The following is a 20340-nucleotide window of genomic DNA, read 5'->3' on the forward strand; positions in this document are numbered from 1 at the left end:
GGTTCAAGTACCTCTTGACAAAAATTAACCTAGATGGATCATTTTTAATTAGTTGTAATTATTAACTATTCCTTATATTGAGTCAGAATTTTTTAACATTTCTTAACTAGGCAGGAAAAAAATCAAAGCTTTCATTTATTTGAAATTAACAATTAGAGACCACACTTCTGCCCTTGGTTTTGAAGTTTATTTGTTTTAAGTAATCTCTACACCCAACATGGGACTCAAACCCACAACCCCGAGACTAAGAGCTCCTCTGACTGAGCGCATCCGGCACCCCAAAAATCTGCAGTTTTTAGACCGTTGTTAGGTGTTGGCTTCTATACTCTTCACCACATGGTTCCTTAGGACTGGTGCCAATTTGCCAGCATCCTAAAGTCCAGTGCCTGGAGCTGGGTACTGTAATCTGATGAACTCAGGTTAAAGAGGAGCTCTAACTCCCCCAACTTTGTGGGTTCGACTTCTGTGAGTGTAACCTAGGACCATAATTGCTACCACTGCCATTGATCCTGTTGACATGTAAAACCCTAAGATGCTTTAACTGTTCTGTGGTCCCAAACTGATTAGTTTTCAGATCTAGATGCCATTTTTGATTTTGTCACTATTCTCTCTTTGCTAGCTTTTGGCCCTTTCTTAAAGTATTGCCTGAACCACCTGTTTGGCACTCATCCTACTCTGCCTTGGACTGCTTTGATTTTATTTTTTAAGTTTTTTTTGGGGGGGGGAGTGCACTCAAGCAGGGGGGAAAGGCGGAGGAGAGAGAAAGAAGCAGACTCCCCTCTGAGCAGGGAGACCCGCATGGAGCTGTGTCCCAGGACCCTGAGATCATGACCTGAGCCAAAGGCAGACATTTAACCAACTGAGCCACCCAGGCGCGCCTATTGCCTTGATTTTAGAAGCACATTCATTAAACATGTTTGTTGTCTGCCTCTGTCTGATGCTGAACATGTAAAGATGACTTAGACGAAGTTCCTATCCTCAAGGAATCGGTCTAGTTAGTATGAGGACGAACTTGGGCAGAAGTTTGACGAGCTGACTTAGACTAGCCACTCAGTCTGGATAGCCTTAGAGATGCTAATTGCCCTCCTGAGTCTATGGAGCACTGATTTTTAGTCCTGATTGTATCTTGACTCACATCCAGCTTCAAGCTGGGAAGAGTAGCCTCTGGAAGATAGGATGCAAGTGATTTGCCTTAAGTATAGGCTTAGAGGGCAGGGTAGTTGGCTAGCTCCACTCTCAAAAAATAACACAAGATGAAGGTCCATTAGGATTTCCTTTTACTGGGGCGCCTGGGTGGCTCAGTTGTCTGCCTTCAGCTTAGGTCATGATCCCAGATCGAGCCCTGTGTCGTGCAGAGTAGGGAGCCCACTTCTCCCTCTCCCAGTTCCCCTGTTTGTGTTCCCTCTCTCTCTCTGTGTGTGTGTCAAATAAATAATAAAATCTTAAAAAAAAAAAATTGCCTTTTACTATCTCTGAAGGGAGTCAGGAAGTGTGGTCCAAGGATCTCAGTGGCACTGTTTCTTCTCAGGTGTAATTACTTTTGGTATTCTTTTTCTGTTTCCTAGTCGTGATTAGCAGCAAAGAAAGGAACTTATGCTTTTCTTGGGGCTAGTAAAATGAGAGATGTGGGGTGACTGGCCCTCTTCAAGATTTACAGGGAAGGGACCCCAGAGGATATAATGGAGGATGGGAGGTAAGAAGAGAGGGAAATGGTTTGAGTCCTGAAGTGTGCCCTAAAGACGAGAATTAATTTCTTGGGCCTATTCAGTATAAAAAACCATGAGAGATTTTTGATTGGGAGCCAAAAAATTAGCCATGACATTACAGCTAAGACAAGTACAAACATTTATATGGTGAAATTCAGAAGAGGGGAGCCTGATCCAGCCTCAGGAGAGATTAGGAAATATTTCTGAGAGAAAGTGGCTCTCATCCAGAGTCCTAAAGGACAAGTTAAATAAGGGAAGAGGGGCTCTCCAAGAAGAGACCACACAATGAGCATAACAGAGGGGTAAGATGGGGAAACTGCAAGTACGTTGATAACACAAGAGTGGAAGGAGTTTGTTGGGACCAATCAGGAGGTGATACTGGCTCATACAGAGCAGGACCTTTGTACCAAGCTGAGGCCCAAGTATGTGTACCTCATCTCCTCACTCAGGTCCTTGGGGACAGGCACTCTAGTGTCTGATAAACGCAGTAAGTGGCTTGCTAAATGTGGGACTTGGAGCTATACAGGCTCCTTTAGGAAAGTAAACCAAACCGACTCAAGTTTAATAAAGGGGAAGGAGTATCATAAACACAAATAATGTTCTCCCAGAAGTCTAGGGAGGTCAGACTAAGTCAGTGAGATGGCAGCATCATAAACAAAACCACTTTTCTCTCCACTTTCTCTGCTCCATTCCCTTTCTCCCTACCAGCTTTGCTCTTGTTCACTGTCTTTCCCTCATGGCTCTTCTCATATGGGACCCATATGATTGCCCCAGCTCCTGAATCTGTGTGATGTTTCATCTTCTGGATAAAAAGCCAAGGAAGGAATCTACACATAATTTTGAGCANAATCCCACAACGCTGGGATCACGCCCTGAGCCGAAGGCAGACGCTTTAACCGCTGTGCCACCCAGGCGCCCCGTGGCTGGAATACCCTTTGTTCAGGTGCCCTTCGTAGTCATACCTTGACCAGGGTGGGGATGGGGTCATTTGTGGCATGGTGCACCTGAATATATCCTGCAGCTAGGGCTGTGAAATGAGCAGAAGAGGCACCTCAACGCATGGCTAGTGTGTGCATTCTGTTATTTATTGAGTGCTTTTTATGTGCTAGGCCTGGAAATTCATGGGCAAAAGAAAATGCAAAATGCTTTGCAATATGTTTCTGTAGGTATATAAGGTAATATCTTCTGTTATTATTTGAGCATTTCTAGTACCTTTCTTGAGAATGACCTAATTCCATTTGACTAGATAGTCATTAGGGCCAAAGGTGATTTTGGAGAAGATCCATGATAAGCTAATGTTCCAGCTCTAAACTAAATAGCATTCTTATTATCTTTGTGAATTCACCTTCTGTTTATCTTTTTATCTGAATCCAGTGAGATTTAGATGTACCTGAAAGCCTTAGGGTAGTTTCACTGCTTCTAGAAGGATAGCACCTACCGTACATTTGACCAGTCTTACCGGGCAGGAAGACATTCATTCCTTCTTTCAGTCATTTCTTTTTCTTTTCATTTAACATTGATTCAACATCTTGTGCAGCGTGTTAGGGCAGTATCTTGTCCTCGGTGCTGGAGATATAAAGATTAATAAGACTGTTCTGAGAGATCCCTCCATTTCATAGGAAAAACAGACATGGGAGGAATAGCACATTGGGCTGAGGGGTAGTGTTTGCAGGTAGCACAGCTGTGGGACTATAGGTTGCTTTGGGAAATGGGGAAGGAAAGAGGAAATCAGTAGGCAGTCATCAGATTCTAGAGGATCTTAAATTTCATTGTACTTTATCCTGCAGGGTGGGCATCAGAAGGCAAGGGAAGTTGATGGCATGGAAGTTAAATGATCGGATTTGTGTTATTTTTTTTTTTAAGATTTATTTACTTATTTTGAGAGAGAGCGAGTGCATGCGCACACGTGAGTGCCAGGGGGAGGGGCAGAGGGGGAGAGAGTCTTAAGCAGACTCTGCGCTAAACTTGGAGCCCGATGCGCAGCTCATCAGGGGTTTTAGCCACAGGACCCTAAGATCATGACCTGAGCCGAAACCAAGAGTCAGATGCTTAACTGCCACCCTGTCGCCCCTCAGATTTGGATTTAGAAAGATGTTGGTGGCTGTGTGGAGGATGGATAGACGGTGGAGATGATTTGTGTTAGGGAGACCATTTAGGAATTTATTATGATAACTGAGATGACAGAGAAGTGGACCTGAGCTAAAGCAGTGGCAGTGGGGAAGGATAGAAGAGATGGTTAGAAGTGTTGAGAGAGGTAGGTAAGTTTTTAAACTTCATTTGAAATGCCAGAGCAGTTATACAGTCCAGAAACTCTTATTACTGATTCATTATTTTTGGCGAAAAAACAGTCCCTTAAACTGCCTCTTGCTTCTTTGCCTGTTAGAAAACTGGCAGACAATGTTTTTTTGGAATTCCTCCTAACTGCCTTTCTACACTCCCTTGTTCTTCCCTCATCTCTTGTACATTTCATTGCCTGTATTTTGAGTGACCTGGGGTTGGTTATATGGTAGTTCATTTGACCTGGTGGCTTTGTGAGGTGACAAGAATCAGCTCAGTCATGGCCTAACACTGTTTTGCCTTCCCATTCAGATTGAAAGATGATGACAGTGGGGACCATGATCAGAATGAAGAAAACAGCACACAGAAAGATGGTGAGAAGGAAAAAATGGAACGAGACAAGAGTCAGGGCAGCAGTAAGAGGAAGGTGAGTTTTGTGCTATATACACAGAATTGCCTTTGGACTTGAGACGTGGTTATCTTGTGGAATCTGTTACGTTAAAGATGCCAGATTAACTAGATGGCATCCTATTTTGGGATATCTGCTTTTTTTTTTTTTTTTGAAAGGGTTTATTTAGTTGAGAGAGAGAATGCACGTGCACATGTGATCAAGCAGGGGGAGGAGCAGAGGGAGAGGGGCAAACAGACTCCACACTGAGCATATGGAGCTCAGTGCTGGGCTCGATCTTAACCCTGAGATCATGACCTGAGCCAAAATCAAGAGTCAGACGCTTAACTGACTGAACCACCCAGGTGCCCTTGGAATATCTGCTTTTGTTCTCAAAGAAAGATTGTTGAATCACTGGCATTCATGTTGGGAGTTAGAACTTTTCCCTTGCCACAGGATCTTGAGATGTTGCCTTGCTTTCCAGCATTCTCCCAGCATGAGAGAGTAACCCTGGAGTTTAACAGGGCTATTTGTTGCTTCATAAGCTGCTGCTGAGTATTTAATCCTACACATCCCTTGAAATTTTAGACTCTTTAAGCTGAAAGTGACTGAGAAAGGAGAAAATTTAGAGAATGAGAGATTGATGGATCAATTTCTTCTCCTTTTTTTTTTTTTTAAGATTTTATTTATTTATTTGTCAGGGAGAGAGCGTGCACACAAGCAGGGGGAATGGCAGGCAGAGGGAGAAGCAGGCTCCCCGCTGAGCAAGGAGCCTGATGGGGAACTTGATCCCAGGACTCTGGGATCATGACCTGAGCTGAAGGCAGACACTTAACCGACTGAGCCACCCGGGTGTCCCAGATCAATTTCTTTTTTGAAATATCAAAACAATTTTTTCTCTCACAAGGTGGAGAACTATCCAGATACAAGCATTGTAGATGCTAAAAGAGCACAAAGGTGAATGAAACTCTAGATCAAGGGGCTTACATTTAATAGTAGCAATAATAATGGTAGCTGACACTGAGCACTTACTATGTGCCAGGCACTGGGCTAAGCACTTTACATCTGTGAATTTATGTGATCCTCTCAGCAGCCCTACGATATGGGTATTTTTATTTTCTTCATTTTGGAGATAAGCAGCAGAGGCACAAACAGGTTAGGCACCTTGCCCAGGTTACTAGCCAGTAAGTGATAAAGGGTCATAGAGGAGGTAGTACCTGGCCTGGGAGTACTTGGCTGAGATAAGATATAAACATAAATACCTAAGATAGAAAACAGAAATAAGAACACCAATAAAATGTTATAGGAACTTAGAGTCCGTTAACCACTAAAGAGTTAGTTAACCACTAAGTGGACTCTTGGGCATATTACAGGTAATTGAAGATGTGTCCTTTTTGTGGAGGTGGTAAGGGGTGACACTGTAAATTGTTTTCTCAGTCTCAGATCATGTGAAAAATGCCCCAGATTAATACACCTTTACTTCACAGGCTGTTGTTCCTGGACCAGCAGAACATCCCCTGCAGTACAACTACACCTTCTGGTACTCCAGGAGAACCCCTGGCCGTCCCACCAGCTCACAGAGCTATGAACAGAATATCAAACAGATTGGCACCTTTGCCTCTGTAAGTACTTACTGGTTTAATGTAGTAAGCCTTGGTAGTACATTCATGCCTATACTTACCTCATTGTGTTTATTTACTTTCCTGGTAACCTATTTAGGACTCTGGTTTCCTTATTTGACTGACCTGAGTCCCTAAGGTTAGGCTTGCTCGTCTTAGATTTCTCATTAGACATCCATAGATAACATACATAGGTATCAAGAAGTATGTGAATTGTCAAACTGACCTAAGGGGACGATATAAAACTACAGGTTTGTTTAAGTAGGTATGCATTGAGTCCTTATTACGTGCAAAGTGTCATGGAGGATAAAAGATTTTATAATACATTGTATCTATTTTTATGAAGCTTGACTGTAAAGTCAAGAGTAAAATTCAGAAGTTTCTCTCATACTAAGAATCTCCTATTAACGGGTCACCTGGCTGGTAGAGCATGGGACTCTTAATCTTGGAGGCATAAAACTTACTTAAAAAAAGAAAAAGGAACCTCCTATTGGGGTTTTGGATATGTTAGTAACTGTGCATAAAGTAGCATCTTTTTCCTACGTTCAGAAAGAAAATGAAATCCTAATAATTGTTTTTGTAGGTACTGTCAGAGTCAGAAATAGCCCTCTCGCTCTGTCTTATCTCCCTCACAGGTGGCTAGGTTTGTGTACCCTGAAAACGATCTGCAACTAACACCAGTCTTGCTCAACAAAAATTTTTATGCACTTCCTATGTGCTGTACATTTGATCTCTGGGCAGAATCAAATGCGGGATTTGTTATTTACTTGAAATTGTGGAGGTTTTTTCCCATTTAAAATGCGGACACTGGAAAAGGAAAGTATAACAGACAGTAAACATTACAATAAATTGGTAAAGAAGAAAGACACAGTAATAGGCACTTGATGTAATTTCCTTTGATCATATAATAACCCTGTTAGATCAGTGATATTATCTGTATTTTACAAGCGAGGAAAGTGAGACTTGAGTTAACTATCTGATCAAAGTGTTAAGTCAGTCATAATCTACTTGAAGTGGAGGAGCCAGGATTAAAACTCTGGTTGGGTAGGCTGTAAAAGCTACATTCCAAAGCCCATACATACTCTTTCATTCACTCTCTATTACACCAAAGTGCAAGTCAAGTGTTTCCAATATTTTTAATGTTATTTCTAGCAAACTATCCATTTGTTACTAATCAGCGTGTATGTGTATATATACATATCTGGTAATCAGATTATCTGTTTATTCTGCTGAGTTGTTGATATAATTTTAGCCCAAAGCAAGGATTTGTTTTAGTCTGTGCTTCCTTATTTTTTATTTACTTTTTTTTTTTTTTTTTAAGTAGGCTCCATGCCCAGCATGGGGCTCAAAGTCACGACCCTGAGATTAAGAGTTGCTCCACCAACTGAGCCAGCCAGGTGCCTGCCTGTGCTCCCTTATTACTGGTAGATGTAGACTGTTTTGTAATACTAAAAATAGCTTGTGCACTGGGCGCATATTTGGTTCAAGAAATGTTTGTTGAGGGGCGCCTGGGTGGCACAGCGGTTAAGCGTCTGCCTTCGGCTCAGGGCGTGATCCCGGCGTTATGGGATCGAGCCCCACGTCAGGCTCCTCTGGTATGAGCCTGCTTCTTCCTCTCCCTCTCCCCCTGCTTGTGTTCCCTCTCTCGCTGGCTGTCTCTATCTCTGTCGAATAAATAATAAAAAAAAAAAAAATCTTTAAAAAAAAAAAAAAAAAGAAATGTTTGTTGAATGAATTCACTAACAGTTCTAAAATGAATTAAGACCTTGCCCTTAGAGAAGTAAGTCATTCCCAGGGATTTTAATACAGGTAGACTGTGAGAAGTGCTATAGGGAAGGCATGGCTAAAGTGCTCTTGAAGTTCAGAGGAAAGAAGGGATTAATTCCAATTTGGGGAAAGCCTCTTTGGAGTAGATGGGCTTAAAATTAAACTTACGCAGTCCTGGCTGGCTCATTCAGAAGAACTTGTGACTCTTGATCTCCTGGTTATGAGTTCAAGCCCCACATTAGGTGTAGAGATTACTAAGAAAATAAATAAATAACTTAAAATATGTATATATAAAATTGAACTTAAAAATTTGAACAGGAGATATGAAAAGAACAGAATTGTTGGTAAAGGGAATAATAGAAATACACTTTTGAAAATATCAGTGCATTCCTAACATTCCTGAATCTATCACAAAAATGTTGATGACCTGCCATTTGGGAGTGTTAGACATTACAGGGAAGGTAGCTGCCCATTATGTTCTGAACAACTGGATGAGCACTCAGAGGGTCAGAGAAGACTGAACTAGGGTGGAGAAGGAGAGGAGTTTTCATTCAGGCTTCTGTTTAGTTATTTGGGGGTAATTGTGAATATTTCTAGCATGTTTCCTTTCCTTTTAGGAAAGGTAGATGTGATTTACTGAGCTTGTGCACAAAGGGTTTTCTTTTCTTTTTTTAAGATTTTATTTTATTAGCGTGCACACAAGTTGGGGGGAGAGGGGTAGAGGGAGAGGCAGAGTCCCTACTGAACAGGGAGCCCAACATGGGGCTCCATATGCAGGACTCAATCCCAGGACCCCAAGATCACAATCCGAGCCAAAGTCAAACACTTAACCGACTGAGCCACCCAGGCGCCTCTCTTTTCTTTTCTTCTGGCATCAGCATCATCTGGGGTGTCATTCTTCCAGACGCAATGGATGTGTGACCACAGTGTTTAAAGTTGGCTGTCAGTGTAATTCAAGGCATTAGGAAATATCTTACAGTATTAGGTTCCTCACAGAGAAGTAATCACATTGTGGAACCTTTTATCAAATCCAAAGCAGTGTTTCTCAATGCTCCTTAATCCTAATATTTGACCATATTTAAAAGTTCTTGAAGGCAGGGTGACTAAGAAGGCAGTGTCTTAAAATGGGAGAGCAGTGGACTTGGGGATCACGTGGCTTCTCTGCTGTGGTGCTAGCCTCAGGGCAGGGCCACTTCTGAAACTATTTTCTCAACTATAAAATGAGGAAGGTAGTTGAGATTATTTCTTTTTTCAAAGATTTTATTTTAGAGAGTGTGCTAGTAGGGGGGAGGGGGAGAGGGAGAGGAGAAGCAGACTCCCTGCTGAGCACAGAGGCTGATATAGGGTTTGATCCCAGGACCCCAAGACCATAGTCTGAGCTGGAACCAAGAGTCAGACGCTCAACCGACTGAGCCACCCAGGAGCCCCGAGATTATTTCTGAAGTCTTTTGTGCAGCTCACATTCTGAGTCTGAACATTTATTTTTTGGTTTCAGTGAGGAGTTTCAAAAACCAAAATTGCCTAAAGAGAAGGAAGAAAAAAATCTTTTAAAGCCTAATAATACTTCTCAAATTATTTACTTCATCTCTCTTGTGATTTGGATATAAGGTTGTGACTATGAGATTCTGTAGTCTGGCTATAAAATTGGAAGAGACCAAACTGCTAAAAAAGCAATGCTTGATCGGGGAATTGGGGGTGGCTGGTAAACTTCTCCCTAAACACCCCCAACCCCCAATTCCTAATTTGCAATGAACTACAGGTTCTAGTGGGTGTATTTTGTTTCTTCCCACTGTGTCAGAGTGGAAAAAGGATTGCTCATTTAATACATACGGCCACTTACTGTCTCCAGTTGCTGTATACGATTAAACATAGCAGTTGTTGAGATGAGACACTGCTTCAGAATCCTATGAATGGCATTCGTTCCTGACTTCTTTATAACAGGAGACAGTTCCCATGTTCCTGTTCTAGAGGAACTGGGGGAACAGCCGCTTCATAAAGTGTAAAGTCTCCTTCTTAGTTGCTGGATAATCCATATCTAGAAGTATGATCTGAATCTCTGTCTACTCAATACCTGTTTTTAGCTACATGTTATAACGTCTTTCTGGGTGTCTGTTTAGAGCCACCTCATTGGTGTGTTGGCAAATACCAACTGTCTTCATACTATTCCGTGTTTTTTCTTTCTTCCTAAAGTGTGCCTCTTCACTAACCGGTACTTTGTAGGTGTCCCCTGTGAGTTACAAAGGATTAGGGAAGCGAGGTCTCTTTATCCTGGCACTACTGAGAGAGACGGGAATAGCTTGAGTAGAAGAAGTAAGCATGCATCTGATAGAGAAATATGTCTAGTTTTCTAACAGGATTGTGAAGGAGAGGCAAGGAGAAACATAAATTTTCTAGCTAAGAAGAGGGACTTAAACCCCAAATATGAGAGGCTGAGTTCTGTCGGTTTTGGCTGTCCCGGCTTTATCAAGGGCACCGTGGTTTAGAGTAGTAATGCATGTGGTTGATCCTATCACTTATGCTCAGTAACCAAACAGAACTAAAATGTATTCATTGTAGTTAATGCTGTATCTGCCAATAAACAGTCTTTGATTGAGAAGTGATGAAACTTCATGGGGATGTGACTATAGTTAATAATACAGTATTTTTTAAAAAGTGATTTGGTTCTAAAAAAAAAAAATACATTCAGGCTGAGGTTATGTGGCACTTAATATACCTCAAGACTAAAAGAATTCCACTGTGTTGGGATACCTGGCTGTCTCAGGCGGTAGAGTGCAACACTCTTTTTTTTTTTTTTTTTTTTTTTAAGATTTTATTTACTCACTTGACAGAGCAAGTAGGGGGAGCAGCAGAGGGAGAGGGAGAAGCAGGCCCTCGGCTGAGCAGGGAGCCTGAGGCGGGGCTCAATCCCAGGACCCTGGGATCATGACCTGAGCCAAAGGCAGATGCTTAACGGACTGAGCCACCTAGGGGCCCTGAGTGTGAGACTCTTAATCTCAGGGTCAGGAGTTCAAGCCCCACGTTGGGCATAGAGCCTACTTAAGAAAAATAAATAAATTGAGGGGCGCCTGGGTGGCACAGCGGTTAAGCGTCTGCCTTCGGCTCAGGGCGTGATCCCGGCGTTATGGGAGAGCCCCACATCAGGCTCTTCAGCTATGAGCCTGCTTCTTCCTCTCCCACTCCCCCTGCTTTGTGTTCCCTCTCTCTCTGGCTGTCTCTATCTCTGTCGAATAAATAAATAAAATCTTTAAAAAAAAAAAAAAGAAAGAAAAATAAATAAATTGAAAGGGTTCCACTGTGTAAAACAGGGTCCTCTTAGAGCATGCAATGATTATCCTGGGGCTTCCATAACTAGGGCTCCTGGCTGAGGCTGGTATTTTTCACCTAGAGTTTATTCTTATATCAGCAATATTATATTTTTTCTACTTCCCATACAACATGCCTTCCTTCGCACATACTTCCCCAAATGAAAATGTATCCTCCAAAAAGTAGAGTCTTAGCGGAGTGTCTTCCATGTTTATGTTCTTCTCTTAAGTGTCATACTCATTATCAGAGAAAAAGAAAAGACACGTCTTTTGTGCTTTGGGGCCATCTCTGTACAGGTGGAGCAGTTCTGGAGGTTTTATAGCCACATGGTACGTCCCGGGGACCTGACAGGCCACAGTGACTTCCATCTCTTCAAAGAAGGAATTAAACCCATGTGGGAGGTAAGCACAGAGGACCTCAGACTACTTTTCTGAGTGTTTGGGGGTTTTTTTTAGCCCTGCTAAGGTTAAAAGTATTTAAAGTCTCTCAAAGTTGCATCCCTATTTGGTACATCCTTGGAGCCAGGACCTCTGGGAAAAGGCACTGATGTCATTGCTCGTCTGTGTGTTTACAAAGATTTTTTTATCAGTAACATGGTATTATAACAACACTAAAAGACTTTTTTTTAAATTACCTTTATTTCCATCAAAATGTGTGTGTGTGTGTGTGTGTGTGTGTGGTGTGTGTGTGATATACTATTATAGTGTATGTGCGATTGAAGGTGGGTAAAAAGTAAGCTTAGTTATAGGCAGTAGCTGCAGACCGAGAGATGAGCTCTGTGTTCTCTTTGCTGTAATCCATCTTCTGTTCTGATGCTAGGGCATTTTTTTAGAAGACAAATGTGAACACACAACACACACCCAACTATAGGCCCTACAAAACTCTGCATTGCTCACATGATCTTGCACTCACTCACCCTCAGGCCTTCCCTTCAGTGCAGCTAGCCTTCCTCTTTGCATGTCTCCCTAACCCAGAGTCCCAGTTTGTACACAGACATGTTTTTCTCTACACCTGCAGAGCCCTTTCACTTGCTTTACCTGCCTAACTCTACATTCCTCAAGACCCAGCGTAAATGTTTCCTCTTCTTGAGTGTTTCTGTCTTGTTCTTGTTTAATTTAGTATATCTCTGTTACAGCAACACTTGTCAGACTGTACTGCTGCGATTAATTTTCTTGGCTGTCTCTAGACTGGATTTGGTAGAAAGTGTGGCTTCACGTCTGTGTGCTTGAGACATAGTAACACTCTAAACTTTTAGTGACTGAAGCGGGGAAGGACCTGTGTTTGAAATCTGACATCACTTCATTTTGATTCTTAAAGTAGTTCGAGAAAAAGAGGATTATTTTTAAAAGGTCAGTTTAGCCATTCATTGTTATGGCTTGTACCAAGGAGTCCCACCTTGTTTTTCTTTTTTTCCCATTTCTTGTCTCCCTAGTCCTACTGCCATTTTTCCTATGAAGTTGAATAACTGGAAAGTGACAAGACGTCTTAAGTGTTTAAGGAATCCTTGCTTTTTCCCTGCCTTCATACAAAAGTAAAAGACCTGCAAAACCACATTTTAATTTTAATGCTTTCTCTCTTGTACAGGATGATGCAAATAAAAATGGTGGCAAATGGATTATTCGGCTGCGGAAGGGCTTGGCATCCCGTTGCTGGGAGAATCTTATCCTGGCCATGTTGGGGGAACAGTTCATGGTTGGGGAGGAGATCTGTGGGGCTGTGGTCTCTGTCCGGTTTCAGGTAAGCCACCCCGTGAGCAGGTCTGGTTTCTTGTGTTGCCTTTGCTTTCCTCACTGCCTCCGGTGTGCTTTGACAATTCCTTCTGTTCCTCCTGTAGGAGGACATTATTTCAATATGGAATAAGACTGCCAGTGACCAAGCAACCACAGCCCGAATCCGGGATACGCTTCGGCGAGTGCTTAACCTACCTCCCAACACCATTATGGAGTACAAAACCCACACCGACAGCATCAAGTACGTGTTGGGGGTGCTTGGGGGGCATGTCCCTAAGCTTAGGAGAAGTAGGTCCTTAGTTGGGCCCAGAGGAATATGGTCGTACAGGAGCCTGACTTATGGAGAAGAGACAGACCAGTCTTCCCCTCTAGTGCTTCTGGCCACTTGTAGCAGTTCTTTGAGGGTGAGGCTTCCTGCCCACCTGTACTGTGGGGCGCTTTGTATTAGAAAGAGCCCTTCTGCTGAATCCCAGTTGCACCGCCTGGGCTTGCTTTATTTACACAGGCTGTCTTGTCTTTCATTCACTAACTGCTATCTTGAAATGAAAGACAAAGTGCTCTTCGTTTTCTTGCTGTTTTTTAAGATAATTTCACTGAACAATGAAGTCCTCCTCCCTGTCCACCCCTCACCCCACTTTTGCATGTCTTTTTAACCTGTGAGTGTCAGTCTATTTTCTTTGTCCTGGGAAACTGACTTCTATCGGGAATGATGACTCTACTTCCTTGTGTGTAGAGCTGGACTTGTAGAGGAAGCAGAATAGTGTGTTTGTGAGAGTAGAATCTAAGGGGGAAGCATGAATGCCAAAGGGGAAGTAAGCTTTGTGGTCTAAGACTCGGGGTACCTAGAGTTGGATGGCCACAAATGAGAACCACTGGTTAGGGTTGCTCCTTCAGTGATCAAGTTATTAGGAAGAAGTTGTGGGGAGTGGCTGTCAGGTTTTCTCAAAACTGGAGGGAGAGCTAGCCAACTAGGAGTCAGGACTTTTAGGTTTAATTCTCCTTTGACTCCAGTATCAGTATGTGCCTTTGGCAAGTCTCTGCCGCTCTGCTTCAGTCTCCCCATCGTTAAAATGGGGGATAATAATACTTTACCTAACAGGGTTGTTGTGAGGCTGATTTAATCTTTGTAATTGAAGGTCCTCAGGTGGAGAATGCTCTTACAGGGCGAAGTATGTATATTGCTATCATCGTCATCATTAGTAATAATATCATCATCATGATATTCTTATTAAAGACTAGTAACAAGCCCAGTGATGGTGTTCAGCAGGCAAACTGTTTGGGAATCTTTTTCCCATGCATTCACAGAGAATGTTGTGGGTGGAGCTGGCTTAAACTAACTAAGTGCCAGTTTTTTACTGGGAACACTGCCACAGGAGTTGGTCCGTAATCAGATGGCTGGCTGTGACTCATCCGTAGCCACCAACAGTTACTAGCCAGTCGTGGCCCCAGTTTCTTGCCTTAGCAGTCCGGAGTTAGCATTGTTTTTCTCTAGGCAGATTTACCTGTTCTTCATTCTGGGAGAGAATAGTATCTGCCCTCCAGCCAGACACAGTTCAGTCTGGGGAAATCCACACTTTCTAGGACTCTTACGTTCAAGGTTCCCAAATGCCCTCCACCCCCCATTCCCCTCAAAAGCAAGCTTTCACCTAGATAGGAAAGGGAAAGAGGTATTTTACAACTCTCCCCTCTCCACTGTTCTCCCTCTCTAATACCCTGAGGTGGTTCTTCCTGACTTTTGTAGAAACGTGAACAAGTCCTTATAGAGTCTAGGAGAGCCCGTGGGCTTTTTGCCTTAGTCTGCTGCTCGCTGCTTTATCAAGAGATCTGCCTAGCACTCCAGCCCTGCAGCTACAGGGACCAGAAACCCTCCTTGAGTCCCAGATGCTACTTTCCCTCGCGTCTCCCTCTCTTTCCTCTCCCAATGTGCCCACCTTTTGCACTTCCACTAGAATGCCAGGCAGGCTGGGCCCCCAAAGGCTCCTTTTTCAAAACCTCTGGAAGCCGCGGTTGAATGTGCCATGACCCTCTCCCTCTCTGGATGGCACCATCATTGAAGCTGGCATCATCGGAGTCTCTTGTTCTGTTGGCGTGCTACCTGGAAGATCCTTCTGTCCTGGACAAGAGGAATTGGAAGAGCATTTTATGTTTTAAGAACAGGCTGACACGCAGCAGCTACAACAACAGCTGAGATCACTTAATAAATGGTGCTAAACTAGCTTGTCTCATGCTCTCGCTCTTTATGGTGCATCAAAGAAGTGGCCTTTCAGACTGACTGTCACCATATTAAGGAATGGCACAGACTTCTCCATGGAGGGCCATCTGGGGAATGCAGCCTCGTTTCCATAAGCCCATTGTAGTGTCACATGGTATTTTGTTCCAGTTCTGCTGAGGTCTGACATAATGAGGTGACATCTCGCTCTCAAAATGAGACCCCATTTTCTGGTACTTGAATTGTAGTTCCCATCTGGTCACGCTGATGACCAGACCAGAGTAATTTCTGATTAGAATTCAGCTTGAAAGTCTGTTAAGGTTGGAAAGGGGGATCCTCGGCCTTTGCTTCGCTGACTTCCTTTGCCTTTACTTCAAAGAACTCTCTTGCTTGGAGGTAAAGCCCTGCTTCCGTCTGTGTGTGGCTGTGTGTATGTAGTTTCCTCGCTTTGTGTTAACAGGGTTTTCTCACTGTGCCAGAGCTGCCCAAGCCACGAGCTCTCTGCCGGCCTTCTCCCTTCTGTTTTCCGTTTAGAGCCAAATCCTCTTCCTCTTCGAGCTAGTCGTGCTTGCAAGGTTTCAGGGTTCTAGCCCTTCCCTTTCTCCTGGTTCCCAGGTTATTGTGCATCAGGATCTGGGGTGGGGAAATGTCTTCATCCTGTCAGCGTTTGCTCCTTAGGATACCTGACTGTAGCACATACCAGCCCCTCAGATGCTTTGTGCCTTGGCTTGTATGTGCTGCAGCACGGCCTTCAGGCCCCTGACCTGCATGTAGGATTTCAGCAGGCCTCATGTTACTTTTAAGTTTTCTTAGGAGCTACTACTCAAACCACAAATAAACAATTTTTGCAGAACTTTAGGTCAGGTTGCCTGATAGCATCTTGAAGGTGGCTATGGGTGTAATGTGGAGTTTTCCAAAGTGGCTCTTCCATTTTGGCAGCAACACCCTGCGCTTCTACTGTCCTGATTGACCACCAGCCTGCATGTGGCCCGGGATCTCACAGGACACACGATGGGACTGGCATTTAACATTCTGGAGGTGTTTGTGTGATTGTCTCTGCTTATTGCATATCCAAAATTGGTTGAAGTACCTGGAAAATGGGAGATTTGTTGGCATATGGAAATGCCCGTTCTCTGTGTTTTCAGCATTTGTCAAAGAATTACCTTCTATGGCCTTTTCCCTCTTGCCTTCCGGTATTATGTTACCCATATTGACCTTAATTTCAGCTATATAACTGGTCCAGGAGACGAGCTTGATGTCAGCATCCAGAGTAAGAGTTGATCAGAAAGCACCAAACCCACGTGGAGGTCCCTGTGTGATCCTTGCCAAATGTGAACAGAAGTCAGAGCTGTTCTGCTTTGTTCTAGTCCTTATGGCTCTCCCACAGATGTAGCTTTGGTTAAGCCAAGGAGCAGCAGCAAGAACTTGAGAACTCAGGGGAAGTGAAGGAAGAAGGAGCCGACCTTTGTTCTCCCCCAAGTTCTCTGGAGAGTAGGGCTGCTGGCAATAGTGAAGGGCATTTTTCTAGGAGTGGCTTAGATTTCTCAGTCACGTTTCTCCACCTTGCTGTGTTTCAGTCCAGTTCAATGTCCTTTTTCAGCTGTTTGGTTTTTCCAGTCTTTCCCTAATCACGCTGCTTGTGGCCTCTGCCTGCTGCACTCCCAGGTGAGCGGAGGCCAGCGCTGCTGCATACTGTGCGTGGTGCGGTGCTTTGCTGCGGAGGAGTTGCCTGCCTGCTGCCTCCTACCGGGGCTCATTGCCAATAGTTCCGCCCCTGAAGGGTGAGCAGGTCCCACTGAGAAATGGGAAACCTGTTAAATTGAGTGTTAGCTCAGGTGCATGGCTCCTCTTAATGAGACCAGTCATAGTTGAGATTTCATAGGTTTGGGTCCTTGCAAACATCAAGTAACTAACTATCCTCTTTTGAGGAAAAATCTCATAACGCAGCCAGACTTGCAACCACCAGGGGACCGCCAGGACAAAACTTGGCACAGAGCCACATAAAGCAGCAGTATCTTTTGTGAGGAAATTTCTCTTTGGAATAGTCCCATTGAGTTCCTTTGTGCATCTGGCCTGGAGTGGAAAAGGGGAAGACAGGGCCAGCTTCACTCAGTGGGCCACAGTACTGGGGAGTCTGACCAGACCCCTCTGCACAGGAAGTTGAGGGTAGGTGACTTCTCTTTATTACTTTATTCTAGAGGAGAGATGGGTTAAACATGGGGATTTTGCTTTACCACATTAGATATCATTGTATTTAAACACTGAATTTTGTAGGCAAGAACCAACCATCCCTTCTCCTATCTTAGCTAAATCAGAATCATAGCCTGGTGGCACTGAGGCACACCAGCATAATTGCTGGCCTGGCTTTGCGTTTATGAAATGTTCCCCCATACTGATGTTCAAAGCGAAGAAAGCCGCCCAGGCTTTCGGCAGGGTGGGGGCAAGTACAGTTACACAGAAATGAGATCTCTGCTGTCAGAATTTGTTTTCTGGTAAGTGAGCTGGGACAAGAGTGGTCTCTAAAGGACTGTTTGTCACTCTCATTTGAAATCTGTTCAGAATTCCCTGTAAGCTCTGTTAATCTCAGGGTAATTTTTTTTTTTAAAGAAATTCCATTCATATGACACTTCTAACATTTAACTTGTTCTTTCTTTACCTTTAAAAGAAGCAAGTTTTAATATTACCTAAAATGCCTGGGATGCCAGGTGGAGAATAGGTAGAAAATTCACACCTAGCTCTAGGTGGTTGACTTGCCTCTTAGCCAAGCATTGGCCTACGAGAGAGAGTAAGAGTGATTGTTCCAGTGACTATGATCAACTGATTTCCACTGAACCCATGTGAGGATATTTCTGTACCCAGATTCTTCATGTTGAGGTTTAGCAGCTGAAGAAGATCCTTCTGAAGAAAATGGGAGGGCAGTTTCATACTGGAATGGATTAGAGGGGAGCTCTGCAATCTGTGTTTCTGCAGGTTCTTGACATAGAGAACTGCTCTGTTTGGACTAGTGTAGGCCTTTCTGGAAACAAAAGGATGAATGAGATGAAGCTTCAACACAGCCATGTAATTTCTTGTTGACACCTAAGTTGCTTAAGATAGAATTGAAACCTCACTGTTAGAAGGAGACAGGAGGGGTTTTCTAGGCTGCTGCCCAAGCATCGGACTTGCTTTGCCCTTATCTTCGTTTGGAATGGAGAATGAAACAGCCTCTGACGTCACTCATGGACTCAGGAAGTTCACCGCATCACCACCTCTCCAGAAAGGGCTGTGGAACAGATGTCTTGCTGTGGATATTGAGTTTGTGAATTGACAAAGACTGGCACGCTTGTTTGGCGGTCTTATGTTTTTCTTCAATTCAGTTAGCATGTAGGAGTAGCTTTGGTAATACTCTCTGAAGAAACCATCAACCGCAGATCTATCTCTTAGAATCAGAGGTAGATCATTAACTTGTCATTGCTGCTGCTGTTCAAAAGAGGGAAAAGCTAATGAAACTGGTACAAATATTACCCGACAGAAGGAATTTGTCATACCAGATCTCTGTATTTAATTCCTCCCTATTTAAAAAAAAAAAGAATACCCATAGAAGGCCTAGTAATGAAGTATATTCTTTTGGTCATAATATTAAACCTGTAGTGAGTGACATAATTTGTTGTCACCCTGGGTATTGTCATCCATTTAAACCAAGAGCGGAATAATTGCCAATAAGGAATTTTCTATTTAGAAGCACCAAATTACCCATTATATATATATATTTCCCAGGGAACTTACCAGGCACTTTGTCCCTAATAGGGCTGAAAAGTAGCTAGGGCAAAAAGGTAGGACATCAGCTCCTCCAAGGAAACTCGAGGTGGTTTAGGGCTTCAGGATGCCTGGGGGATCTGGTTTTCTCCTGTTTTTGGACCAGTGGTTACCAAGGGCTTGTTCTTCATGGAACAGCACCCAGAAAGACTGTGTACCCCTCGGTCACATTTCTTATCCCTTCCTAATCCCAATTACTAAATCGAGTTAATTGGCAGAAAGTTCTAAGGAGCATTGATCCCTAGAAATGTTGAACTGTGACTTACACAGTTTAAAGTTTAAGTTAATAGTTAAATGGGTATTTCCAGAAACGGATGGAACCTGATATGCGTTTGGGGTATGAGTTGAGAGGGGTCAGAAGGTTGGAAATGTGAAAGCAGAGAAAGCGCTATAGTTGCCTCATTGCATCTCCAGACATCATGATGCTGTTGGGTACCTGACCTTACCCCCAGGGTGAAGCCTGATGAAGAAAAATAGTTTCTGCCGCATGTCCTCATGCCCCCGAGGCAGAAAGCACCACTGCCCTTTGCCCTAGTCATGAGAGGTGTCTCCAGGGATGGTTAAGCTTAGCTCTGACCTCAGTGGCCTCCCTGGTAGACTTGGAGCAGCAGGTAGCACTGTGGCAAATGCTTGAGGGACTAGTGAGGGCCAGACTTCGCCAGTGGAGCAGATCGGGAGCAGTTCCCACTGCCCTGAGAGGAGCTGGCCACCACTGCTAATGTGAGTGAGAAGTCTAGGTTCCAACTGGGCTTCCAGGTACTGGTGGGCTTCACTCGACCTGGAGGTATCTGAAGTGGGATGTGGGGTTATCGTGTCTGTGCTCTCTTTGTTAAAAAGCTATTGACCTGAATGTGCTATTGTGTTTTTTGTCTCTGGTTTGCCAGGGCCTGGGAGGAGTTTCATGGCCTGGTGAACAGCAGCGGCCGCTGATCGGACGCTCCCCTCTGTCTCTCACACTCAGGGTAGGGCCTTGTCTATCTTCTCTGTAACCTTGTGACATACGTCTCAGCCATAGGCCCTGTCTTCCCAAGGGCATGCCCTCTCCCCATTTACTGTCAGCCTTGCCTCTGCCGGCACGGAGCCTGCTCCAGCCTCTCCTCTTTGACTGATGGCCACAGTCTCAGAGAGAAGCACTGAGTACAAAACCACTGAATCGTCCTCGTTGGGTCACCTGTCTCCTGGTGAACCTCTGGGAAGATTGTTTAATGTGCTATACCCCTATTTTCTCATTTGGAAAAGTGAGGGTCCACAGCCTAAAATGTATCAGATCTCTTCCGATGCCAACATCTCATGATTATACATGTGCCACAGATCCTTTTGTCTTTTGCCCAGACGTGGCCATTTTTAAGCCATCTGGCAGTGTCTGTGACTAACAGGGCAATTGCATAGGCTCCGGTGTGGGTTAGGTGAGAGGTATGGCTGTTGTTTGCTGGTGGTGTTTGTCAGTTGTGAGCAAACAGTGATAGAACCTGAGAGTTTCACAATGAGAGTGAGCTGGGGTAGATGCAGGGTGTGCTGTCACTAACATTACAGGCTTACTGGCAGG

The 20340-nt window shown here is 43.9% G+C and overlaps 1 protein-coding gene across 3 annotated transcripts in view; it reads left to right on the forward strand.

Annotated features, from left to right (window-relative positions):
* Nucleotides 1-20340, forward strand: part of EIF4E2 (eukaryotic translation initiation factor 4E family member 2) — a 30474-nt gene that overhangs the window by 1984 nt on the left and 8150 nt on the right. Inside the window, exons 2-7 of one of the 3 annotated variants that reach the window (XM_011223353.3) lie at nt 4296-4410; nt 5859-5993; nt 11357-11461; nt 12645-12797; nt 12895-13031; nt 19679-19756. In XM_011223353.3, the coding sequence (XP_011221655.1) occupies nt 4296-4410; nt 5859-5993; nt 11357-11461; nt 12645-12797; nt 12895-13031; nt 19679-19724 (691 nt within the window). In that variant the 3' untranslated portion in view covers nt 19725-19756. Of the gene's footprint in view, nt 1-4295; nt 4411-5858; nt 5994-11356; nt 11462-12644; nt 12798-12894; nt 13032-14739; nt 15006-19678; nt 19757-20340 lie in introns of those variants that run through there. The other 2 variants (XM_011223352.2, XM_011223354.3) reach the window with 2 other exon arrangements.

This window comes from Ailuropoda melanoleuca, chromosome 2 (assembly GCF_002007445.2).
Source record: "Ailuropoda melanoleuca isolate Jingjing chromosome 2, ASM200744v2, whole genome shotgun sequence".
Classification (NCBI taxonomy): Eukaryota; Metazoa; Chordata; class Mammalia; order Carnivora; family Ursidae; genus Ailuropoda; species Ailuropoda melanoleuca.